This window comes from Benincasa hispida, chromosome 7 (assembly GCF_027475165.1).
Source record: "Benincasa hispida cultivar pf3 chromosome 7, pf3_genome.v1.1, whole genome shotgun sequence".
NCBI classification, from domain to species: domain Eukaryota; kingdom Viridiplantae; phylum Streptophyta; class Magnoliopsida; order Cucurbitales; family Cucurbitaceae; genus Benincasa; species Benincasa hispida.
Genome location: NC_143484.1, coordinates 38,986,229 through 39,013,967, shown reverse-complemented (window position 1 = coordinate 39,013,967; position 27,739 = coordinate 38,986,229). Strand labels below are relative to the sequence as shown.

The 27,739-nt window shown below is 30.0% G+C and overlaps 2 protein-coding genes across 2 annotated transcripts; one reads left to right on the top strand and one right to left on the bottom strand.

Moving 5' to 3' along the window:
• The first annotated feature begins 9,134 nt into the window (after positions 1-9,134).
• On the top strand, positions 9,135-13,194 carry LOC120081526 (annexin-like protein RJ4). The gene is made up of 6 exons (XM_039036484.2): positions 9,135-9,371; positions 9,501-9,646; positions 10,072-10,290; positions 11,639-11,851; positions 12,266-12,358; positions 12,831-13,194. The coding sequence occupies exons 1-6, from the start codon at positions 9,296-9,298 to the stop codon at positions 13,029-13,031; spliced, it is 948 nt and encodes a 315-aa protein (XP_038892412.1). The 5' UTR covers positions 9,135-9,295; the 3' UTR covers positions 13,032-13,194.
• Positions 13,195-14,147: 953 nt separating this feature from the next.
• On the bottom strand, positions 14,148-17,998 carry ANNAT4 (annexin 4). The gene is made up of 6 exons (XM_039035605.2): positions 17,739-17,998; positions 15,857-16,029; positions 15,531-15,755; positions 14,882-15,115; positions 14,711-14,782; positions 14,148-14,598 (listed from the first exon to the last, which is right to left on the bottom strand). The coding sequence occupies exons 1-6, from the start codon at positions 17,779-17,781 to the stop codon at positions 14,389-14,391; spliced, it is 957 nt and encodes a 318-aa protein (XP_038891533.1). The 5' UTR covers positions 17,782-17,998; the 3' UTR covers positions 14,148-14,388.
• Between the last annotated feature and the right edge of the window lie 9,741 nt (positions 17,999-27,739).

Below are 27,739 nucleotides of genomic sequence, written 5' to 3'. Positions count from 1 at the left end.
ATGACCTAGATAACTTGACCTTAATTCTGAGCTAACTATGAACTCCTGTTTATTCGGGATTACCCTTAGATTTGCATAGGTGAGGGTTGGCTCAACAATGTCGACTCATTAAGACTCCCATTTCAGGGGTAAGACTAGATAGATAGCTGGGGATATAGGGTACAAAAGGGAATTCACTCCTACCCGCTTTAGAGATAGTAGAGATGTTGTTCCCTTAAGTGTTGATTCTGGGTCTTGAACAAGGGGCCCCGCCCTCTCATTGGCCTGAGAAGGACTCGATTTTATTGATTGGATCACAAAAAATTTGTTCATTAGAAGATCAGTGGAGACTTAAGGAACTAAAGGTAATTTCGGGGGTAAAATAAAGATTTGACCTAGCCGTTATTATGAACAATCTATGAAGGGCTGACTTACTAATCATGGTTATATCGAGTGGACATAATATATCTACAGTGAGAGAAGTTGAACTATGGGCTTTAGTGGAGTGACCTGTTAACGAATGGGGGTTAGATCGGTCTAATGAGTTTAAACGATTAATCTTGGATCGTTGGATCCTATGATCTGTAGGTCCACGAGGTCCCCCTACTAGCTCGAAAATGGATTAGCCCTAGAGTAGCGTGATAAGTTATTTGAAACGTTCAAATTAGAATCAAACGAAATTGGAGAAAATATATTTAAATATGATTTAAATATATGAAGATGAATTTGTGTAAAAATTAATTTAATATTGGATATTAAATTAATTAAAATTTTTAAAATTTTTTAAATAATTATTAATTTTATTAGAAAATTAATTTTTAAAATTAATAAATTTTGATTTTAGAAATAAAATATGATTTTAAAATCAAAATTGGATTTTTAGAAATTGAAAATTACACAAAATTGAAAAATGAGTTTTTTAAGTTCATCTTCAACTAGCTCATAATGAAACCCACTTCTTCCTTCATTTACTCCAAGCATGAGTTGCATCCCATGCAGTAAATCTCTTTGCATGATAGTTTGTAATATATTGAAAAGATTGGAGTGAAGTGAAGGTGATGCAACCGAATGAATTTTTCTGAAAAATTCGGATGAAGAAGATGTTCTTCATTTTGGGTTGTTGCAGTGAGCTATCTCCAAATTTCCTTTGATTTCAGCTTATTTTGAGTCACACAACTCAATCTAAAGCACCAAGAGAATAGTAGGAAATCAAGAATGGTGGTCTGCACAAGGATTTGGAGGATTTTGCAGCTGGAAATCAAGATTTCAACAATTCTTCAAATGTATGTTCTTGAAACTCATTATACTCTATTTAAGCATGTTTCTTTTCTACCAAAATTAATGAATTAAAATGCTTATGGATTCTGTTCCCTTCCGCTGCGTGCTGCTACCGATCCAACAAGTTATTCACGTATTGTTGGAGCTTCAAGCTACAGGTCCATAAGGTCCTCTTGGTAGCTCAATGGGTTCAAGCTGAGAATTAGATTTTTGGGTTAGTTTGAAGTATTCAAATTAACCAGAGAAAATTCAGTTATATGTGATATAATTGGTGTGATGTATGAGATAAATTAATGGGAGGAATTAATGTAAATATGATTTACATTAAGTACCATAAAATAGAAAAATAACTATGGTTTATATGTTTCATATGATGAAATATTAAAACTATAGGTTATAAATATAATATGGTAAGTTGGTTATCATATTTATTTATAATATATTAATTATATGATAATTAATTCTTTTTCTCTAATAACTGATTGAGTGAGAGGTGATTGGAAGTTTTATGATAACCGTGAGATAAAGAAAAATTGTTTTCCAAAATTAGAAGTTGTTCTATTCGGAAATAACTCACGGAAAAAGTTATCAAGTAAAAGAGTTTTACTAAGCGACAACATTGACAGAGACAAAACGATCGTGTAGAGTTAACTATACAACAGTCATTCAACTGATCGTTGCTACACGATCGATTAGCAAATTCTATGCAATAAACTTCATTTACTAAACAATCGAGTACATCGTCTATGCAATAGACAGTGTCATATCTCCCATTTACTCGATCGCATACCTCCCGATTCCTCAAGCCAAGATCATACAGAGCCCACAACTCCTAGATTCTCACACCGAGAATACCAAAGTAACACTAGTTGTAGCGTCCTTACTCTGTTCGTGAATCGAGTTAGACTTGATTAGGTTTGAGGAGCATCAAGATGTTCGTGTTGTTGGTGTTTCGTCCGTTGCGTTCGAGTATTGCTAGTTTTGGACGCATTGGACTTCGATCAAAGGATTGTTTAAGAATGGTTCTTCAAAGGTATGCATACTCTATCTTTGATTCTCTCATAGCATGCTGTAATTTCTGTTTATGCATGACCTGTTAGTTTTCGTTTAAAGACTGTAATTGTGTGTATTTAATCTGAATGGAATTTAGAACGATCCCTTCCGCTGCTCATGAAAATCTCTGGTTTAGATTTTCTTCAGTCTTAACTAGGAATATTAAGAGATATTTTATCACTATTATTGATGACTATTTGGATTTCATGTTCATATGCTTGCTGAAAAATAAAAATGATGTTTTTTATGCCTTTAAACTTTTTGTGACTGAAGTATAAAACCAATTTAAACGAAAGGTTAAAAGACTTCATAGTGATAGGGGAACTGAGTACAACTCAGACAGCTTTAACGAGTTCTATAACGTGCATGGAATAATACATGAAAAGACTGCACCCTATTCTCCTGAAATGAATAGAAAAGTAGAAAGGAAAAATAGAACTCCTATATGAATTAATAGTTTTTATTTTGTTTAAGTCTGAAGTTGTGCCTTATTGGTGGGGTGAAATTGTCCTTACCATGTGTTATATCCTAAATAGAATATCCAAATCTAAAAACACAACTTCACCCTACAAAGTCCTTAAGAATAAGAAACCTAACTTGTCATACTTTAGAGCTTGGGTGTCTAGCCTTACTCCTAATGAAGAAGCCTAACTCCTAATGAAAAAGCTGACCCAAAGCCTAGAAGAAGTAAAAGAACTAGAATTTTCAGAAACTTTGGGAATGACTTCCAGATCTATAACATAAAAGAAGATCCTAAAGACTTAAACGAAGTCTTGTCCTCTATAGATGCCAACTTAAGGCAAGAAGCTATAAATGATGAAACCGACTCTGTTCGGTTAAATAGAACTTGACACTTAGTAGATCTAACCTTGGGTTGTAAGGCAATAGTGTTGGGGTTGATGCCTTAAATCTCGCTGATCCTGTATTTTTTAATTGTATTGTACATATAGTTTATTTATTTAATAAAATCTGAGATATTTTATTCAACATTTAGTAGCGTTAACCCAAAAAACCAATAAACAAACATCCAAGGTTATCTTCTGTAGCTTAAACATGTATGTAGAGACATACATGTGGATTGTGTTTAAGTGATAACCTGAATGGTCTATAGTAGATGGATAAGACTAGGTACCTTATCTTGGTGACACTACGAATATAGCCAACTTTGTAGATGTTACAATTATTGTAAAGTTCTATAAACTATTTGACCCTGATCATTCATGTAAAGACATGTGAGTGAAGGTGTTCTATACAAAAGGGTTTGTATGGGACCAGACCACGAAATGAATAGTCCCATTATATTATATCATTAATAGTAGAGACTTACATTTCACCAGGATAACTATAGGTGACATGACCTGAATCTTAAGTGAGTTGTGAACTCCTACCTATGAAGGTAGTCCTTTGATCTGTATGGGTGAGAGTGAAAGGCGATCCTTTGATCTGTATGGATGAGAGTGGCCATTTCACTAACTCAATATACCTACCATTTTGGGGATTCTTCTGATTGGGGAGCTGGGAACACAACTACACAAGACGAAATTCACTCCTTTCTTACTGTCAGAGTAAGTAGATAAACTGCTCCCTCAAGGGCTGATTCTAGGTCTTGAACAATGTGGCGTCACACCCTCTCTTGACCCGAGAGGGGTTTGGTCATAGTTAGACGATGACCTATTGTTCATTAGAGGGATCAATAGGACTTAAGGAGTTAGATGCAACTACAAGGGCAAAATGGAAATTTTAGCCGAGTTGTACTTACGAGTAATTTGTGAAAGGTCATTGCATTGTTGACTGGTTATATACAATGGACACAGAAATATTTATAGTGCGAAAAATGCAGCCACCTTTCTTTAGTGGAGTGATCGACAGTTAGTGGAGGTTGGGTAATTTAATTAAAAGAGTTTAATTAATTATCCAAGTGCCATTTGAGCTTCAATCTATAGGTTCATAAGGTCCCCTCTATAACTCAACTGAGATTATTGAGAATCAAGTTAATTTTGGATTAATTTGGATTGTTTAAATTAATCGAGTGAATTAATTATATATCATATTATTTTAAATTAATTATATGTGATATAATTAATATAATGTATTTGATACATTATAATATAAAGTTTATTTTAGAGGAAATAAATATTTGAATATGTTCAAATATTTATTATATGAATTGGATTCATATAATTAAATTTAATATGAATTTGATTAACATTAAATACCATAAGATATTGAGATATTTCAAACCATAAGTTATATTATGTTTGATGTAATATAAACTATAGGTTATAACATATTAGATATAAAATATAGTTTGATATATGTTACATATATAATAAAGTGTATATATATATACATATGTATGTATGTATGTATATATGTATGTATGTATATATGTATGTATGTATGTATATGTATGTATGTATGTATGTATGTTAATCAATTTAATTAGTTTTAAAATTTTTATTTTTTAAACTAATTAAGGAGAGAGTTATTCTAACTCCTTCCCCCTAATATCTCTCAAATAAAAATCGTGGGTGATTTTTGGATGAACTGCTTCTTCCTCATTCTGTACGCAAAACAGTTGGAAAGTTACACAAAACCATTTTTACTCTGGCAAAAAAAAAAAAAAAAAAAGAAAAGAAAGAAAGAAAAAATCCACTCATCTCTAACTCTCTCCCTGAAAAATTAAGAGAAGCCCACAACTCTCTCTTTGATTCTCAATTTCAAAGAGAATACAAAGGTTTCTTTTGTGGTGGTGCCCAACGAATTATTTTGGTGGAATTGTTGTGATTTGGTGTTAATCCAAGAAGAGATTGTGACCGATTGGAGAGGATTTTGTGAAGTTATTTGGACTTCAAGGATTAGTATTTTTCTTAAATCTTTTCTTCTCTTCTTTGCAGTTTAAAACATGCGGTAAATTTTCTTTGTATAATGCATATTTAGATTACTGAATTCTATGATTCCGTGTGAATTAAAATTGGGAAACGATCTCGCTTCTGCCTAGGATTTTCACAAACCTTCAAATAGGATGCAAGTGAATTCTAAGAAAGAAGCTTAGACCTGATGGAACTATAGATAAGTTTAAAGCCAGGTTAGTAGTAGAAGGTTTTAAACAGAGAGAAACAAATGGACTTCTTTAACACCTTTTCCCCAGTCACTAGAATTACCTCAATCGGTGTATTGTTTTCTCTCGCTGCCCTATATAACCTCGTAGTACATTAGATGAATGTAAAGATTGCTTTCCTAAATGGTGAACTTGAATAAGAGATTTACATGAAACAACCTGAGGGTTTCATAGTCGACGGTCAAGAGAATAAGGTTTGCAAGTTAGATAAATCTCTTTATGGCCTAAAACAAGCTCTTAAGCAATGATATGAAAAATTTGATAACCTAATATTGTCTAAAGGCTTCAAAGTCAATGAAGGTGGCAAATGCATCTATTATAAGTTTGAGAACAATCTTTGCACTATCTTATGTTTGTATGCAGATGATTTGTTAATCTTTGGATCGAACTTGCATGTTATAAATTATGTGAAATCCATTTTGACTGCAAACTTTGATATGAAAGACTTAGAAGAAACGAGTGTAATCTTATGCATAAAAGTAACTACGTCTAAAAATGGAATTTCTTTAGATCTATCTCACTATATAGAAAAAAATTCTAAAGAAATATAATTACTTTGAATGTAAATCAGCATTTACTCCTTATGACTCTAGTGTTAAGTTGTTAAAGAATACTGGTGACAGTATTAATCAATTTGAGTACACGAGCATCATAGGCAATCTCAAATACGTTGTTGATTGCACTAGGCCTGATATAGCTTATGTTGTAGTATTACTTTGTAGGTTTATAGAAGACCTAGTATAGAGCATTAGAATGCTATAGAAAAGGTTATGAGGTATTTGAAGAAAACCCAGAACCTAAAACCAGAAGTTTTCCGCTGACCTGGAAGAGTTTAGCGATGTTGACAGTAACTCCCTCTCAGATGATTCAAAGGTTACTAGTGACTATATTTTCAATATAGTAGGCAAATCTATCTCTTAAAGTCTAAGAAATAGACTATCTTAGCCCAATCTACGATGGATTCAGAAATGATAGTACTAGCAACAATTAGGGAAGAAGCAGACTGGCTTAGAAGTATGCCATCGAAGATTCTCCTATAGAAAAAGTCTGTACCAACTATATTGATTCATTGCAATAGTACTACAGTAATCGTAAAAGTTCAGAATCATTATTACAACTGAAAGAGACGAGAAATACGTCATACAGTACTATTAGAAAGCTTCTCACTATTGGTGTAATTAGAGTGAATCACATATGGATTGATGAAAACTAGGCAGATCCTTTGACGAAAGGACTGGCCAGAGAGAAGGTTTTCAAAACCTCAAAAATGATGAAACTCATGCCTATAGAGAGATGAATCACTGTAAGGAAAATCCAACCTGTAGACTGAAGATCCCAAGAAACAAATTCAACGAGTAATAACTTATCACAAGTGATATGAAGTGAATCATGCTAAAAACGAACATAGAGTTCCCTTCCTATGACCTAGAGTCTGAGCATGATATCCTGAAACGTAAGAAAGGTTTAACTTAGTTCTTAATGAGGTCTATACTTGATATTAAGTGGGGTATCTAGCTATAGAAGTACTCTCTATAGACTTACCTATGTCAAATTTCCGATCAGTTCCAGTGTAGCTCCGATCAAGATAAAAAAAAAATTTCTGGGTTGTTTTATCCTTGAGACGGCGTGGTCATAGTTGAATTACTTGCACAAGGGACAGAGTCATGAAACATCTTAAAGAGAGTGAGCTCCGCGATTCAGCCTGTAACCGATTTTTGTTTTATAGGTATTTTCGACTTTTGACGTTGTTTGATCGTAGTTATCTTTTGTCCATGGGAGGTGGTTGTTCCAACCGTCACAATTAAAGTTTCAATAACTAATAATAGCAATTTTCATAAAGTTTCTTGAAAATTTATTTCTATAAAGTCGAGGTCTCCATATTCCACTGATATCAATATTTCGAACCTTTGTGACAATTTGTAGTTTCTTTTTCTAAATTTTATGAGTATATTTATAATTAAATGAAAATTTTTATTTGCTCCTCAATATCCATGGTGAATCTACGAATATGTAAAAATATAAATAAAAATATATGACGTTTAGATGAAAAATTAATACAATTGCTAACCATTATCACCAAGAGAGCAACCAAGCTTACGTATATCTAGTAACTTTGTTGCAGTCCAAGGACCGGACACCCGAGTGGTCCGAAGTTGAACACTCGCCATTTTCCATGTGTACTATTACCGCATACTATTCAATAATTTTAAAGACTTTTTTAAATATATTTTTTAAATTTTATTTTAATACGTAACCAATTGAGTCCAAGTTTATAACTACTATTTCTTTCTTCTTCTTTTTTTTTTTTTACTTCTTTAAATTAAGGTTATAAATACTATTTTTATTTATTATAGTGTTTCGTAGTTTACCTTTCAAATTTTTAAGACGTTTCAATATTTAAGTTAAATTTTGAAAATTAAAAATAGTAATTTTAAAAAGTTTGTTTCTTCTTTAAAAAAAATAATAAAAAGTAAAATGTTTACCTATGAACTATGAAAACTATAATTAAGAAATTGTGACAAAACAGACATAATTTTCAAAAAGTAACCGATCATGGTATTTAAGTATTTTTTTTTTAAAAAAAAGATAAAAGCTATATTCAAACAATTAGGATGAATTAAGTATAAATTTTTAAAATATAAAATTTAAATTGAAAGTCAAAGTAAACTTAAATCGACTCGTATAAATATGTATTAACAACTCTAAGATATATGATTTGAATTTCCACCCATTGTTAAAAAAAAAAAAAACTCGTTATTCAATGATGGCTAACTATAAATCTAATATAACTTTATTATTAGACTCAACCCAACTATTTTTTTTAATATTTTAAAATTAATCTTACGAATATTAATTTTATCTTTTAAGTTTCTTTGTGTTGTTAGTTATCAACTTTATATCAATATTTTTAAAAATCAAATTTAAATTTTGAAATCTAAAAATTTGTTTTGGAGGACTTAAATTAAATTTAAGTTTGTATCTAAGATTTATCCATTGACTTAATTTTCTTACAAAGAATCTACAAAACTCATTAAATACACCATTAAATGATTAAGAATTAAGACACATCTAAAATTGGAAGATTTATAACATAGAAAAATTAAGACCGTGTTGGATAATTATTTTATTTTTTATCTTTAGTTTTTGAAAATTAAGTTTATTTTCTCTTCATTTCTTACAATGATTTGCATCTTTATTAATTAAAATAGTTAAACTCTTAGTCAAATTAAAAGATAAAAATAAGTTTTTTAGATCCCGTTTGGTAACCATTTTGTATTTGAAAATTAAGTCCATGAACACTACTCTCACCTACAAATTTCTTCCTTTGTTATCCACTTTTCACCACGATTTAAAAAACCAAGCTAAATTTTGAGAATTAAAAAAAAATTCAAAAAGTTATATTTGTTTTTGGAATTTACTAATTTGACCATTATACTTAATAATGCAAATTATTGTAAAAATGTGAATGGAATAAATTTAATTTTCAAAAATAAAAAAAATCAAATGATTACTAAACGAGCCTTAACTTTCGAAATTTAGCTTAATTTTTTAAATTATTAATAAAAAGTAGATAACAATAACAAAAAATTCTTTTTAGAAGTAAAAATGACTTCCATGGATTTAATTTTCAAAAACGAAAACTGAAAAAGAAAATGATTACCACTAAAATTACTGATTCCATTATTCTTCTTTTTCTTTTTTTACTTTGAGATTTGTTAGACATAAAGAAGTGGGAAAAAATGGGATTATAGTATCTATAAATAGTGGGGAGACGCCAAGTGAAGAAAAAAACATTGTATTATTTGAGCTGCGTAACTGGAAAAGAAACTGAGAGAAATTCAGCCGTGAGAAAATTGTTAAGCTATGGCTACACTAATTGTTCCTCGCGATGTTCCTTCCGCCAATGTCGATGCCGAAGCTCTCAGAACCGCTTTCAAAGGTATCCATTCCATTCACTCGCTAAAACTATCACTCACTCATCATTCTTCGGTTTCCTTGATTGATTACGATTCTTGCATTTAGTTCTGTTGTTTGTTATGCTTCTGAATCTGTTTTCTCTTCTTCATAGGCTGGGGATCCGACGAGAAGGCCATAATCTCGATCCTTGCTCATAGAAATGCGATTCAAAGGAGGCAAATCAGGATTGCTTATGAACAGCTTTTTCAGGAGGATCTTATCAAGCGCCTTGAATCGGAGATCTCTGGCCACTTCGAGGTTCTGATTTTCATTTTCTTTCTTTTTTTGAAATCGTCCTGATCATACTCGTGTTCATCGACATCATCCGTTACGATTAGTCCTGCTCATTGTTCTGTCTTTTTCGAAAATCGATCATCGTCATTATTTTATTTCTACTTTTGAGTTCATCGGCTCATCGTCATTATAATCTTCACCATACATGTGTGCTGTGTTCTCATCGTCGATTATCGGTATCATCGATGTCGGATTGTCTCACATCGATGATTACGACTCCTGTTTGGTTGTCCGCCACAATTTTTTCGCTGAAAAAAAAGAAAAGAAAAAGAAGGATGGATTCTAGGTTTTTGTTTGCTAAAAATTTCGTCACGAAGATCGATTCGGTCCGATTCTTATTGTTTTGTTGGTTAGAATAGGTAGAGTTAATTTGTTTGTGGGTGAAACAGAGAGCGGTGTACCGATGGATGCTGGATCCGGAGGACAGAGATGCTGTTTTGGCCAACATAGCCATAAGGAAGCCCAAGGAAGATTTTGCTGTGCTCGTCGAGCTTTCTTGCATCTACTCTCCTGAAGAGCTATTAGGGGTCAGGAGGGCTTACCAACACCGCTACAAGCGCTCCCTAGAGGAAGATGTTGCAGCCAGCACCAACGACGATTTGCGCACGGTCCGTGACTTAACCCCCCACCCCTTTTGTTACTTTCTTAATTAACTTCATCAGAAATACTTATTTTAAAAAATACGCATTTTAATTTAGATTTAAATAGATTCTTTTTTTACTTTTAGTTTTGGTTCATTTTTATGTTTATTTTAGTCCTTATATTTTTAAATTTACTTCATTGAGATTTTATTTTCAAAATGTTAATTTTAATTCTTATACTCTAAAAAAAGTTATCATTTTGGTCCCTTCAATAAAAAAATGAAAATAAATATTTTGAAAGTACAAAAACCAAAATGAACTAAAGTTAACTAGACCAAAATGAATATTTTAAAATAATATCGATCAAAATGAATCATAATCAAAAGTAGAGAGATTTAAATAGTACTTAAATCTTATTTTAATAATATGAGTATTTTAAAAATAACAATTAATAATAAGTAATATATATTTGAGGAGGAGAAATGGATTCTTATGTAATCTTTTAACAACATTCTGGAAAGTAGGAAGTGTTCATTAGCCAATTTAAATTACTTTTTCTCTTGGGAAAGGATTAGAGAACCATAATCGTAAGTGGTTTTAGATTTTTTTTTTTTCTTTTCTTTAATTAAGATTGAATAAGCAGTGTCTTATTGTTATCTTCCGAAAATCAGTTGTGTAAATTAATGTGAGCAATAACATTAAAGAGAAAGAAACATTATATCTTTTATGTTATTTACAATACTAATTAAACCATTTATATATAAACTGTATCAAAATATTTATATATAAACTGTATCAGTAAATTTCTTTTCGAACTCTATTAATAAAATCTTTTCGAACTAAAAAAACACTTTTATTTTCTTATAAATTCTTTTTTTTGGGACAAAATTCCAAATGGAATTTAATAAAATAAATTTTCAAATAGCAAAATGAACTAATGTGAATATGCATAATTGATTGTACAATATATATGTACATACACACATATATATTCAAGATTTTTTTTCCTGACAATTTCAAATTAAAAAAAAAAGTTCAAATAGTAATATGTCCGTATATGTGATAAATGGTACTAATTTCTTTTTCCCAATTAACCCACAAGTTAGGTAAGTAAGACAACAGTAGAAGATGAATATTGTGACGTTCATGAATTTAAATATAGTAAATAATCTGAACTGATATATTTAAAGCAAAGATAGTCTCTATGTACATGATTTATTTGTTTATTTATTTTTTTACAATATGTAAGGTAATCAAATTTCTGATCTTGAAATCGACTGTATAAGGTTTATGCTAGTTGATCTCGACTTCTTTTGGCTTTAGGTTAGGATAATTATGAAGTTACCAATTATTGATGAAATAAAATGCTTTGCAGCTGTTAGTTGGACTAGTGAGTGCATACCGTTACGGTGGAGCGGATGTAGATCTAAGCCTGGCTAAATCAGAAGCGGAGAGACTTGAACGTGCAATCAGAGACAAAACCTTCTATCATGAAGATGTTATCAGGATCTTAACCACAAGGAGTAGGCCACAGCTGGTTGCAACTTTCAATCACTACAAAGATGCCTTCGGTATTTCCATTTCTGAGGTATACAACTTAACTCACAACACTTCCAATTTTGACCCTTTGATATCATTTTTGGTCTACTCTGTTTTTGTTCTTTCTTCTTTTGCCCCTCTCCCCTCTCAACACTAAAATTCCAAAAATGTTGATTGATTTTCCAAATGACATTGCCATAAGAAAAGTATGTGCATGGAGGGTGAGTGGTGTTCTATTTGTAAGTTGGACATAAGGCTTATATGTACAATATTCCATTTGACAAAATGAATTGCATGATAAACCATATTCTGATAGTTTTAATCTACCTGGAAATTTTAAGATAAAAAAACTTTGAATTTGAGCTATATTATTGGGAGATAGAAATGGTAACAGTTCATTTTTCCTCTAAGACAATTGAACCACATGATATTAAAAGTCTAAACAAGTGGCTCTTTCTTGTAGCAATTGTCCAGTGATAAAGCAGGCAAAGAGCTCACAGAAGCACTGCGAACCATCATTGAATGCATCGATGACCCTTTCCAGTACTACGAGAAGGTGAACACCTTCTGTCAAACTAGATTTATGTTCCTGCCTAAATTTATTTCTATACACAGAAGTAATGCATTTGTTTAGGTTTGATAATGATTTGATTTCTTAAAATTGTACTTGTTTTTTCATATTTTACAACGATGCTCATTTTAGCTAAGAAACCATTTGATGCTAGACTTCAAAAACATAAACAAGTTTTTTAAACTTAGTCTAAACTTTGAAAACATTCCTAAAAAGTAGATAACAAAACAAAGAATCCTATGGACAGAAATAGTATTTTATAAGCTTAGTTTCATAAACCAAAATTCAAATAGTTATACCATAGATAAAGCTTCTAGTTCTTACTTTTGAGCCGTTTGATCTGAATGCAAACAAGAAAAAAACAAAAATAATAAAGCTGATTAGTGATCAAAATCAAATCATCATGAAGATGAGACTGATGAAATTTCGTTTTGAAAAAAAAAATGGTAACTTTGAGGTGGTGCGAAATGCAATCAAGAGGGTCGGGAAGAGCGACGAGGATGCATTGACTCGAGTGGTGGTGACGAGGGCGGAGAAAGACTTGAGGCAGATAAAAGAGGCTTATCACAAGAGAAACAGTGTTACCCTTGACGATGCTGTGTCCAAGGAGACCTCTGGCGACTACAAGCGTTTCATCCTTGCTCTTCTTGGTAATTAAAGCTTTGATTAAGTACTCTGCTTTGCGTGCTTATCATCATCCTATTATGAGTATCCTAATAATCGGCTTTCATTTAGTGTATGTTGCTATATTATATATATGATCAGTGTCTTGTATTGCAGACCTTTGGTTTTGTATGAATATGAACACTTATTTAGTTGAATTGTGCTATCCTATCATATCCTATCCTATGCTTCTCTGCTTTTGAAGCTCCCTCACAAACTTGTCTTTTCTTCTCATTCATTCTACCCTTAACTTTTTGCTTCCATAAAAGTCAGAAAGTCTTACAAACAAAATACTCTCTCTTTCTTCAAATTTTAAGTAGTCATTTTTTTTTCAAATCAAATGATAATAGGTTAAATTGTCTATAATGTTATTTGAATTTCAAATTTGTGTCTAATAAACCATTTAATTTTAGTCTTTGCTCTGAAGCGCTTTGACATTCATTTATATTTTAATATAAACTATTCGCATCAGTCGAAAGTTTTACTAGACTTTTTTTTATTTTTTATTTATTAATTATCAAATCAAGTTCGTAAAGATAATAGATCAGGTTATAAAGTTTAGTTCATAAACTTTTATATTCGTATCTAATGTCTTTGAACTTTAAAAAGTATCAATATCTTATTGGACTTTAAAATTCATGTCAAAATAAACCATTTAACTTTTAATAAATCTGAACATATTCAACGTTAAAAAAATTAGACATACCAAACGAATTCTCCACTTGATTCTAAGTGAGACTAATTAATTACCAATTTCTACAACTCAAAAACTTGGTGCTCAAAAAGAATTACAATCAAGTTGTAATATAGTGTTTTAATGTAAGTGAGTCGTCCTCTAGATTGATACTTTGGTCACTTTAAGTACCCACAAGTTCTAATGCCCAGTTTTATTTGGGGATAATCACAAAGTTGTTAAATAAAAACTAGAAAAGAATGTCCAATGTTAGTATTATCAATTGTACTTCGCAATTTTTTTAATGAGGGCAAACCATAGTTACCTTTTTGGGAATCAGAACTTAATGTTAATGAAATTTAACTTGGCTCTTCGATATACCATATAGTTATATATTTTGACTAAAAAAAGAGTTAAAATGATATTGTGTCCATGAAATAGAATGCTCAATACAAAGGATATATATAATAATTGAACAAACAATTATGTGAACAATTTTCAATGTTCAAATTGTTCAAATTTATTATGGCAAAAGAGAATAACATAGCCTCATAAGCAATAGAGAATCATGAAAAACGACTAACTCATACATATAAATTAAACACAGCAAATTCCGATCCTCTAAGAGAAAAAATAAACAGCAATTTTCAAATCTTTTTATTTATCTTAACTATAATAATTAATTTGATCTTGCCAGCAAAGTGAGCAAGAAATCTTTGTAGCTACCATTGCAAACAGACCCAATTTTCTCGGCCAATGAAACTCCAAACTGATTTTTGAACTCAACTTTGATCTCCTTCATGTCTGTATCGGCTCTCGTAACGACGATTCGAGTCAATACCTTTTTTATCTTCTTGTCTGCGTCGACTTTTAGCGATACATTTAGAAGCTAACCACAGAATAAGAAATGACATTATTCAGTAACCTTAATAATGATAATAAAAAGACATGAAAATTTTGATTTTATTGTGAAAGAGCAAGGGGGTTTGAAATTTACATACCTGAGTAAAATACTTAACAGGATTGGCTAAGCATAACACTGCCTCTTGAAGCCTCAAGTCACCATGAAGATCCTACCAAAAAGAAAGAAAAAAGATCTCAAACCTTAGCAGAGATCTTTTCATTCATCCATAAGTATATTATCATTAGAGAGCATAATATTAGGTAGGTACCTCATCAATGGAGCGACCTGCTGAGATTTCATTGTAGTGTTTGTAAAGGGCATGAAGAAAGTGTTTGCTTCTTGTTGAGAGTATTCTCACAACCTCTTCGTCTTCAATGAGGCTGCTCTTTTTGCTGCTTGCTTCCTTGATTGAATGAGCAAGCTTTTTTGCTTCCGATTTTGCTATCTCCTCCTTATACTTTGATCCTTCGTACCTATATGCACTCATTAATGCAACCAAAAGCTGCAATATTCCAAAGTAACACCAAACACTCAGTCTCTATTTGATAATCATTTAGCTCATTTGATAGCCATTTGATTTTTCGTTTTTTAGTTTTTCAAAATTAAGCTTATAAATACTACTTCCACGTATCAGTTTTTTTGTTTTGTTATCTAACTTTCCATCAATGTTTTCAGAAATCAAGCCAAGTTTTGAGAACTAAAAAATAACTTGTTTTTGTTTTTGGAATTTGACTAAGAATTTAAATATTTTCTTAAAAGAGATGATCATAATTATAATAAGAAACTTGAAAGAAAATAGACATAAATTTAAAAATGAAATTGTTATCGACCGAGACTATATATGATGCAATTGTTACAAAGCAATTTTGTTTGCAAGAAAGGAGAAGTATGTGAGAAAGTAAAGAAGAAGAAGTTACCTTGCGTTCAGGGCCATTAATGTGGCTGGCAACATCTTCTTCAATGGAATGATCAAAGAGGGAATGGTAAGCCTTCCTTGCTCCCAAAAGTTCATCAGAAGTCCTAGTACAAGCCACTTCTATGAGAATGTTGATGTTTTGGCCATGGTGTCCTTTGCTCAATGCTTCCTTTACCAAACGAGCATCTCTTTCCCATGGATGTGTTGTCCATAGCACCACAGCATTCTATAGATATCATATATCCACAATACATTCACATGTATATTTATACAAATCTTTCACTTTAATTTGTTTGAAATTTCTTAAAATAAGAAAAAAGGATATACCTTAAAGCGCATGAATTCATGCTTGAGAAGTCTCATGCCATGTTCTTCCCAACGCTCAAAGGAACGTTCATCTTCACTGAAAAAATGGCTACTTCTCTTTCTGAACATTTTTTTCTCCTCATGATCCCATTTTCCCAATGTCTCTATCATTGCCTTCTCATTTATTCCATGCCCTGTTTTTCATTTCACTTCTCAACATTATTCACTTCACTTTCCAAACATTTTTTATATTTCTATAAATCATATTCAATTCTAATAATCTATGCGATTATGACTAGATAAAATTAAGGATGACCTATAGTATATATGTGAGAATAACTATTTCTAATTAATAGTATGAAGTCTTTTTTGAGATTTTCTTTTGGCGAGATGTGGAATTCCACCTGGATTATTTTGATGGAGGGGGATGGGGCTCCTAAGTTATAAAAGGAGATAGTCTCCTTTGTTTTAATATGTCTTAGTTAGAAACATTTTAAACTCTATTGTCCTCTAATTAACTTCCTTTTGTATTCTCTAGTTTGAGAGTGAAAAAATGTTTGAGTAGCAAAAAAACTTTGAGAAGGTACTCTCGTAATTGAGGACGGACAGAGATAGTTATTCTATATGATTATAGTAATTTAAAACAAAGTCACTAGAGTTCTTCACCAAAATAGAGAATATCATATCATTATAGAGATATAAAGAGAATCTTTTTCTTTAACTTTGGTATTAGAACTCATGAAATGATACAGGGTTTAATAATAATTTTCAATATGGGTTCATAGTAAGAATTAAGGAAATATATATATATATATATATATATTTATTGTTTTTAGAAATTCAGCTAAAACCTAAACAATTTTACCCAAAAAAAAGAAAAAAAAACAATTAGCGAACTGATTTTGAGATTTCTATGAATAAAGATTTTGAAATAAAATTGTCAATAAGTAGCACCTTTTATATTCAATAAGTATCATATAAATTGAAAAAAATATATCAATTAACTTGTAGATATATCATATTAGGGTAACCATTGTAATTTAAACAATATAATGTTGTTCAATGCCCAACAAATATTGAAGCATAAGAATTTTCTCAACCTCCAAGATAAAATTATTAACTTAAATTAAATCTAAATAGAAAATTCGACAATTAATTTTCTAAAGAACGGGAAAAATTACTCTTCATCAATCAAATATTATAAATGGACTACACGTTATGGCTAACCTTAGTACAACCATTTTAAATTTATTCTTAAAAATTAAAAATCGGCAAAAAGTACACTATAAAATTTTAAGGATCATAAGGACGGAAAAGTAATTTTGTATGAATTAAACTTTTAGCAAAAATCTAGTAATATTATTTTATTCCAAAAAAAAAAAACGCACAGGGGCATAAAGGTAATTTGATTGAAAATTAATACTGGAAATGGATTTCATAATCCATTATCTGTAAATTGCACAGAATTTAACTAGACATCAATAAATAGAAATATAAAATCATAGGACAAAATTGCATAGATGTGATAACAATTATTTTAGTTAATTTCAACGAAAACGATCTGTAAGAAAATAGAGAGAAACTGTGATCGTGTCCGGAAGTTGTATTTCTCCGGCGAAGATCAACGAGATAATGAAGCCTTCGCGACGGAGTAAGGAAAACAGAGAGACGCCGACGTCGAGGCCAGGTATCGTATTTCTCCGGCAACGAGTTAAATTTTCAATAGAAAATTAAAAAAAAAAAAAAAAAAAAAAAAAAAAAAAAACTCCGAATGAAAAACAATGAAGATCGACACACGGATTTGGATGAATTTCGCGATGAAGAAGAGAAGAAAAGGAAAAAACAAAGAGAGAGAAAGAATGAATGGCAGAGTAATGAAAGAGGAAAGGAACGAGAAGTTAACCTGAGAGAGCTCGAGTGAGAACTTCGACGGCAGAATCCGCCATTTCTGAGTTGCTTATTGAATCGGAGAAGAGACGAAGACGAAGAAGAAGAAGAAGAAAGCAGAGTACAATCACCTCATCTAATTCCTCCCGCGTTATAAAACAAACTCAATATGCCCTTTTTCGTCATTTCCCTAACTACTTTAATTTTTTCGTTTTATAACAATTAAAACCACTTTTTTAATGCACATCCCAATTCTTTGAAAAAAAAAAACATTTTTTCTGTTTTTCTTTTATTTTTTAAATGTATTTATAGAGTTCAAATTATAACTTTTTCTTTCTTTTTTTTTTTTCCTCCCAAAATGACATCTGATCAATTGATTCAAGATTTATATTTTAATCAATTTAGTTATGTTTAAGTTTAAATGATAAAAACTTTTGTATTGTTTCGTTGGTGCGAGTAAAAAAAGTTGTTTGATTCTTTTTTTGAATGGTTAATTTGATATATATATACTATATTATAATTCATTTATATTGATAGCCTTTTGAATTATGGTATATTATCGGTAAGATCTTTTGTTATTGAAAAAAATCATCTTTTAAAAAATTATTTGAGTTATATTTTATATTTTATCACAGACAGAGTGTGTGTTGTTTTTAACCATTTAATTATGTCAAAACGAGTATAATTAAATTAATATAATAGAAAAAAAAAAGAGAATATAGCTGAAATTTCACTATTTAAAAAAATTATTTATTTATATATTATCATATAAATATTAAATGTATTCATTTTTATTTTTTTAGTACAATTTAATGTACTTTATATTTGGGAGTTCAGAATTTTAGAGTAATATAAATATCACTTATAAAGTTAAATGATCCTTTCATCTTTTCGCATTTTTATCTTTGTGCCAATTATAGATGTCAAGATGAGGGATCGAACCTCCGACCTTTAAAGAGATAGACCCTGTGAAGTATCATTGAGCTAAATACATTATAACTTTATATATATATATATATATATATATATATATATATATATATATATAGAATTTGGAAAAGTAATGTCACGTTATTTTGTAATTTGGAAAAGGATCCCACATACGGAGATCAAGGTATCAAAGTAACAAAATACAGACAAAGACAGAGTAACAAAAAGCAAACAAAGCCAACAAGATAAAACCTGAACTTAACCAAACATAAACGTAAAAAAAAAAAAATCCCAAACACCAGGGAGATAATTGCATTACTTTGTAATTTATTATAGATCTTTAATAGGAAATAAAGTGAGAGGGAGAGAGAAAAAAGTGAGAGGGAGAGAGAACTATTAATAAAGTAAGTGAAGAATGGTATTAAGATTAAACATTAATTAAGAAAAAAAAATGTAAAAAAGTAAACTTAAAGACAAATATTTTTTTCTTTTTTTTCTTTTTTTAAAAACCCGTTGAAAAAAAAAACGCTTTAAAATATAACAATTACAAATAACGTGTCTAATAAACATGTATTTCTCTCTCTCTCTCCAGAACTCCTTTCAATTCATCAACGAAGTTTTCATTTGATTTCCTTTCTTGCTATTCAGTCCTTAGATTTTGGTATTTTACTATTCGTGCCATAACGTTTGTTTAATTACACGCCCCTTTAATTTGGTAGAAATTACAAAACGTCCACACTTCTTTACTCAAATTGCGTTTCAATCCACAAATTTTTTCGATGGGACCCACAATATTATCTACGACCTGCATTATGTCGTGATGGTGACACACATGCTCGGACCATTTGATAAAAATATCCCAACATGTTTCTTTCCTATTATTATATACACATTTTTTAAAAATTAATTTGATAGATACCAACTATTTTAAGAATTATTATAATATTCCAAAAGTTGACTTTGACTTTCTATATTCTATTGTTGTTCTTATAATGAGTATGCTCATTGATTATTGATTATATTAATATATCATATGATTTGATCCCCGATTATACTTTATACTTTGTTTTTTTTCACACAATAACTTATCTCTGTATTGTTTTTTTTAATTAATTCATTTAGCTGTCCAAACTAAAAGGTTATATTTCACTATCATTTTTTTAGGAAGTAAATTACTTTTTTTTACTAAAACAATTTTGATTTTTATGTGAATTTTTATTTGTTTTATCAATGTTACATTTTATCATTTAAAAAATGTTTGTAGCTATTATTATTATTATTCAAATTTCGTGGATTAAAATGTTCATTTTGAAATTTAAAGAACTTAATAGACCATAACCAACAATGTATTTACTCTCATTATTATTATACACCAAATAACTTATAAAGTTAAGTTTTGATAACTTGTTATTAAGAGTTGAAGGTTTTAATATGGTAAGAATAATGATAACAAAAAATCTCGTAAGATTGTTTAATATTTTTAAATTTACGAATATTATTATGTAGATAATCTCCATCAATTATTTTAAAATATTGTTTAACATACAATAAATCTAAGATATCATTCAAATTATGCGTGAAATTTTATATTAATTACCTACCAATGATTTGTATTATTTTATTTTATTAGTTGGATTCAATTTCTTCACACACAAACCATAAGATATACATGTGTCAATTGTGTCAAGTTCCCAAGATAACATAGTACATGTCTTTCCAATTCAATCATTTGACTAAGCTTAATTTTATTAATATTATTCGCATATCTTTAACGAATATTTTAATTTTAATTTATATATTTTACTGATCAGAATTTAGCTCAATTAACATCATTATGAAATATTTATGGCTCAAATCCCTCCATCTCTGATTTATATTTTTAAAAAATTATCTTTTTATTTTATTTATTTTTATTATTATCCAAAATTTTATTATTTTATTTATATACATATTGTCGGAGATTTGGTTTGTTGATTTTATAATTTTCTCTAAGACAATAGTTTTACAAATGTCTCAAATAAAGTATTAACATCCAGTTGTGACATCAGAGTATTTTCTTACAAAATAGTTTCCATATCTGAAAATATCTGGCTTTGATATTTAGTCTGATATGTTTCTTTTTGAAGCGTGACTTTTTATTTCAAATGAGGATTTATTTCTTTTATTAGATTTGTTTATTTAAAGTGAGTTTTGCAAACCATTTAGGATTGTCGCATTTGTGTAATTGAGCAAGACATTTTTTTTTGTACTATGGCCAAATTATTATACATCTTGTTCTTGCTTGTTTGCTCACTATTTTGCTATGTATGTTCTTCATCCATTGAGTGCAACACTTTGAAGAGTTTCAAGGTCTTAGGGGGAGCCTAAGTCATTGTTGCCAGAGAAAGGATTTTCAATCTTAGAAAGAGTCTAAGACTTGGCTTCAGAAGAGGAGTTCTTTGTCTTAGAGGGACCTAAGGGTTGTTAGTAAAGGGAGTTCACTGATCCAAGAGGAAGATAATCAAGTTGAGAGGAGTATCACACCCACACTGTCAGATGTTGAAGTTTCAAATGCTAATATTAACATACTTAGGGGGAGTCTAAGTTTAGTTGAAAGGGAGTCTCACATTTAGGGAGAGCCTAGGTGCAGTGTGGGTGTAGTAGTTGGAGTATTACAAATAAGTACTATGTTATAATACAGATAAGTACTATGTTGTAAATTGCTTAACTTTTTAATATTAATGAATTATCTTTCCTGGGCTTTCTACCCACAGACATAGGTGTTTATCACCGAACTAGGTTACCAGCTGTTGTGTGTCTTTACTTGTTGTTGGTATCTTTGTTGTTACAATTGTTGTCAGTTCTTTCTGTTTAACATTTATATATCAAGTGACGAGTCACCCTAGCATTTTTTTAATATATATCAAACAAAGTGGAATGGTAGTCTATCAATGATGTCTATCACTGTCTATCATGACATTTTGCTATATTTGGAAACGACTATTTTATTAATAGTTTGTTTAGATGTTCATTTTTTACATAATTTGATGGTGAAGGAAGTTTTGGGAGGAAAAGTTGGGTGGATGGGGTGGACTAACTAACATCAATTCAATAGCTTATTATTTTCTTATGTACTCATCGTCACAATAACTAAGCAACTCTAGCTCTTAGGGGGCGAAATACTATTTTGTAGTTCTCAATTAGCTATAGTCAATATTATTTGAAAACCCTATTTACTATAGTATCTACTATTTGCTACAGTTTTTACTATTTTATATTTATCATTTTTTTATTCGTTGCTACAATGTTTATTATTTTCTTATCAAACTAAAATAGTTTAAATCTCATACACATATTATTATAACCTAAACTAAAATAATCTATACCCTAAACACAAACTATTATAACTTATCTATAATAATCTAGGACTGCAATAACCAATACTCTGCTTTAAACGTCCCATTGCTGTCTTACCGCAAATGTATCTATAAAGTGTTTGAATATATATATAAATGTTTTTCATTTTTATTTTATATGGAGATTATTGTTCTCTCCTTTTAATCTATTTTAGTAGGTTGGGCTATCACATCAAGTGTGAATCACCTGATGGACTTATTTTTTTAATTTATTTAAAATTAATTTAATATTCATATGGACCCTATCTCCTTTCAGTAATAGTATGACACAATTAAATCGGCATGTATAATCTACTAATGTAGACCACATAAGAGTTCTATAGAAAAATATCTGATTTACTATTCAAAAAAAAAAAAAAAAAAATCTATATATACCTCTAATTGACGCCTCATGCCTATTTGATTTTATGTACCTCTAAATTTCAGAGGTTGTATCAATTTAAATCTCAAACTAATAATTTCATTAATATAAATTATGAACTATTACACTATAAGAATTTTGGTTTTCCCCGACAAACTTCATTTAAATTTGTTCATATTCTTATGTTGGATTTAAAATTGGTAAAGAGGTAAATATACAATTATGTTTAAGTTTAAGTTGAGTTTTAAGTTCTATATTGGATATGAGATTGAAATATGTAGATATGAGTTGGTTTGTTTCAATTCTTAATGTTCTCAGTTGAGTTTTAAGTTTTATACCGAGATTGAGAATGATTGAGATGAGTATACGCTATATTGAGTTTATGATTAAAATAATGATTGTCTAATTATGATTATGCTTAGGTTGAGTTATAAGTTATATATTGATGTCGAGATTGTTATTTGTATAATGAGTTTGAGTTTGAAATGTGTAAATACGAGTTGGTTTGAAGCTAAAGTAGGTTTTATTTGTTAGTGTTCTTATATTGGGTTTAAAGTTGGTATATGGATAAATGTATAGTTATGATTAAGTTTAAGTTGGGTTTAAGTTCTATATTGAGTTTGAGATTGAAATATGTAATTTTGAGTTTTGTTTCAATCCATTAATGTTTCTAGTTGAGTTTTAAGTTCTATATTCACTTTGAGATTGGTAAATGGTATATTGAGTATTAAATTTATTTAAATTTGTATTTTGTAGGTATCTTGAGATTTATGTTGAAGATGCATCTCCCGACAAGCTTATTTAGGTTGTAAAATTGTGTTTTATAGGTAGTTTGTTATTATGTAATGTTATTTTAGAGTTAAAGATTTGTGGATGTTATGTTATATTTAAGACGAATAGTATTAATAATTGTTTACTTAACAAATTATTAAGATTCAAACATGTTTTATAGATATTATTTTCTATTGGAGACATCTAATTAATTTTAACATTTTTTATTTTAGTTTATTTGATATTTTTAAGATTCAAAAAAGTATGACATTTGTAAAAAAAAAAAAAAAGAAAAAAGATCTAAAATATAGTAATGAAGAAAAAAAAGTTATTACCTTTTTCTGACGCTAAAATAGATTATTGTCGGCATAACATCTCTCGACGGTGTAAGGGTCGGGAAAAGTGTAATTTCATGCTAATATTTTCACAATAACTTTTGCCGACGGTAACATCGTAGAGAAGCATCGAGATAAGTAACCATATCCTGGCGACAAAAACGAATTGTCAGCATAAGTTGATTTATCGCAATAGTTTAAATTTACTTTTGCCATTGGGAGATATGACTTATCCCAACACCCAAAAAGAACCGTCAGTATAGGCTGACTTCTCTTGACGATTGTGATTTCTTATCACCATCAGGAAAAATGATTAATCTCGACGATTTCATTTAGGGTTGGCAAAAAGTCCCATCCTTGATCCGTCGAGAGATTTTTTTTCTTTATGATAAGGCTTTTTTGGGTCAGGGAAGATTTTCCTGACGATGCTTTGCCAACGATTCTGTTGACAATTGTTTGACCGTCGGGATAAGTTTTGCCGACGGTGTTTTAAACTTTTACCGACAGTTTCCGTCATTAGGAAATGTTCACATTCTTGTAATGTTAGAGTTGTATCAATTTAAACCTCAAACTAATAATTGTATGAATTTAACCTCTAAACTTTCATAATTATATTAATTTAAACTCTAAACTTTCATAATTTTATCAATTTATACAATTATTTAGATTTAATTTGAAAAATATCATAAAAATATCGAATTTTTTTTTATCTAACTTATATAAGTTAGATGTTTAATTGATAAAATTACAAGTCTTATACTATCTTTATCCATATGAAACATAATGAAGAGTATTTAAGGTTTAAATTGATACAATTATTAGTTTTAGGTTTAAATGGATAGAACTCACAAAGTTAAGAGTTAAATTGATACAATTATCAATTTAAGGTTTAAATTGATACAACCCCAAAGTTTAGGTAATATAATTTGATATTTGTCCTTATTTTATTTTATAGTGTTTTTAGAAACTCAGATTTTATTATTATTTTTTAACAGGCTTTTGTATACTTGATCAAATTTGAAAATTATAAACGATTTTTTTCTCTCTTATGTTCTTTTTTTTTTTTTATTTATTTCAAATATTTTTTCCGTGGATATATGACGTGAAGTTTGGCGAAATAAGATTATATTTATATCTTGATCTAAAAAAAAAAAATGAAAAGAAAATCTATTTATCTCCCACGTGAAAAACAAACAAATTGAAAATACAAATTTGAAGCGATAAGCATCATGTCTGTCTCCAACATCTGATGAAATGAACATTGCCAGCCCATCAATTATTGTCCTCATACAATTAAAAATAATTATTTAAAAAAGAAAAAGAAAAAAAAGAACCACTCAATATTTGTTTTAAAATAGTAAAAATAAATAAAGAGCCAAACAAATTCAGTCAACTAATGAGAAAATAATCCAAATCGCTACCTTTCGCTTTTGGAAAAAGTTAAACCCAACATATCTCACGTGAAGCTCGAGAGCTTATTGTTTGGAGTTTCTATTTTTATTTTTATTTCCTAAATTTTAGGTACATTCAATTTTTGACATTTTTATTACCTTTATATACTAACAAATTAAGACAGATTGGATAACTTGAAAAAAAAATATTTTTGAAAAATTCATTTTTATTTAAATATTTTTGATAAAAATAGATTAAAATACACCTGAAAATTTATTTTGAATAGTTGTTAAATACTCTAATTTCTTCTGAAATAATTTATTTTTTTAAATTAAATATTTGAAAATGTATTCCAAACACACTTTAAATCGTATCAAATTAATGACACTACTTTATTATTCATTTGATAAAATTTTTTACCAATAGAAATAAAGAGGAAGAAAAATCTTTCATATACTAACTAAATAGTTGACGATACTGATAGGAAACTAGTAAGTGAATGGATGGAGCAATGAATTGAATTGTTTACTTTGAAGAGTTTGTTTAGCCGTGAAGTCTACGATGTAAAGAATTAATAAACCCTATTATTAATGTTAATACAAGTCGTGAGATCTACATTGAATTTAAAAACTCCTTGATTCAAATAGATAGCTTCACGTTGTTGGTAAGAGATACAATTTTTTTTTTTTTTTTTTTTAAATAATATGAAAAACAAAACGTCAAGTAGTATAATGATTGTTACAATATTTTTACATGCAATTTGAGCCATAAATGGGAAGGACATAACATTTGAAGGGTTTGACACACAAGATCTTCTACCATTTTAATTTCATCAATTGACTTAAAAGCTTAAAACTGCACTACAAAAATTTTAGTTTTTCTCGATTTCTGCATTTGGAGTACTCATTTTTCCCGACGGTTTTTTTATAGTGTCGGGGGAAAAAATGTAGGATAGTATCAATTGCAACGGAAGCACAAGGATCATCTAAGCATTCAAATTCACTAATTTTGGCAAAATATAAAACATGCTTTTGCAGAAAAATGGGTTTCAAGACATACCTCTTGTAGAATTTCTTCAAAGCCCCATCTCCAGTTGCAATCTTCTTGTTGTAGACCACCTCAAGATCTTCCTCACTATTCTCTTAGTGCTCTAGATTGAGTTGTGGGACTCAAAACAAGCTTGAATCAAGGGATGAAGGAGAAAAACTCACTGCAGCAACCTTTGTTGAAGAACCTTTCTTCAAACCGATTTTTCTCTCAAAATTCTGTAGATTGCATGCCCGATTTTCACTCCAATATTCTCATTATATTGCAGATCAACGTGCAAAGAGAAAGCTGCATGAGTTGCAACTCATGCTTGGAGAAGACAAGGCCAAAATGTTGCTTCATGTGTGAGCTACTTCAAAGATGGATAATGGAAAAACTCATTTTTCCAATTGTGTTTTGTTTTCTTTTCCTTTTTCAATTTTATCTAAAAATCAAATTTTGATTTAAAAAATCTATTTGATTTTAAAAATGAAAAAATAATTAATTTAATATCAAATATTAAATTAATTTTAACACATATCCATCTTTATATATTTAAATCATATTTAAATATATATAAATTCACTTATTCAGTTTAATTCTAAAATTAATCATAATTATATCTCATATAATTACAAATTCTCTTAATTCTAATTTGAACATTTCAAATTAATTTATCACACTATTCTAGAGCGTTACGAGCTAGTAGGGGGACCTCGCGGACCTATAGATCATGGGCTTCAACGATCTGAGATTAATTGGCATCTCCATTCGACTAATTAATGGGCCATTCCACTAAAGCCCATAGTTGCACTCCCTTCACTATAGATATATTATGTCCACATGATTTAACCATAATCAGCAAATCGACCCTTCACAGGTTGTTCGTAATAATGACTAGATCAAATATCCGTTTTACCCCCAAGATTACGTCTTATTCCTCAAGTCCCTACTGATCCTCTAATGAACAACTGGTTTGTGATCCAATCACCAAACCAAACTCTCTCAGCCCAATGAGAGGGTGGGACCCCTTGTTCAAGACCTGGATTCAGTACTTGAGAGAACAACATTTCTCCTATCCCTAAATCGGGTAGGTGTGAACTCCGTCTTGCACCCTATGTCCCCAGCTATCTATCCAATCTTACCCCTGAAATGGGAGTCTTATTAAGCCGGCGCTGTTGAGCCAACCCTTAACTATGCAAATCTAAGGGCAATCTCGAATAAACAGGAGTTCATAGTTAGCTCAGGATTAAGATCGAGTTACCTAGGTCATCTAGGTGAAATAGTCAGTCTTAAATAGTAAACAACGTTATAAAGTAAGAGTGAATTATTTCTTGGTCTAGATCTTATGTAAACTCATTGCTAGGACGCCCCCACTCCTCATGTCATAACATGTACGAATTAGGATCACATCGTATGTAGCACTTTACAACTCTTTGTAACAACTACAAAGTAGGCCGCATCCAATGGTGTTACCAGAATAAGGTACCTAATCTCATTCATGTACCATAGATCATTTTGACTATTTACTCGAACCCGATCCACTCTTATGTCTCCATATAAAGTTCAAGTACTCATACAATAGACATGAGTCTTAGTTTATTGGATTTATACTTTCATACAATTTATGAGATCAATAACAAGTATATTGATAATAGAAAATGTTTATCATTTTACAAACTGTGAGTTTTTAGGACATAAAATCCAACAAAAAAAATCTTCCAACGAAAACTTGACTAGCGTCAGGATAAATTAGCTATCCCAACGCCGTTTTCTATCGACATAAACTGCGTTAGGGAAAATATTC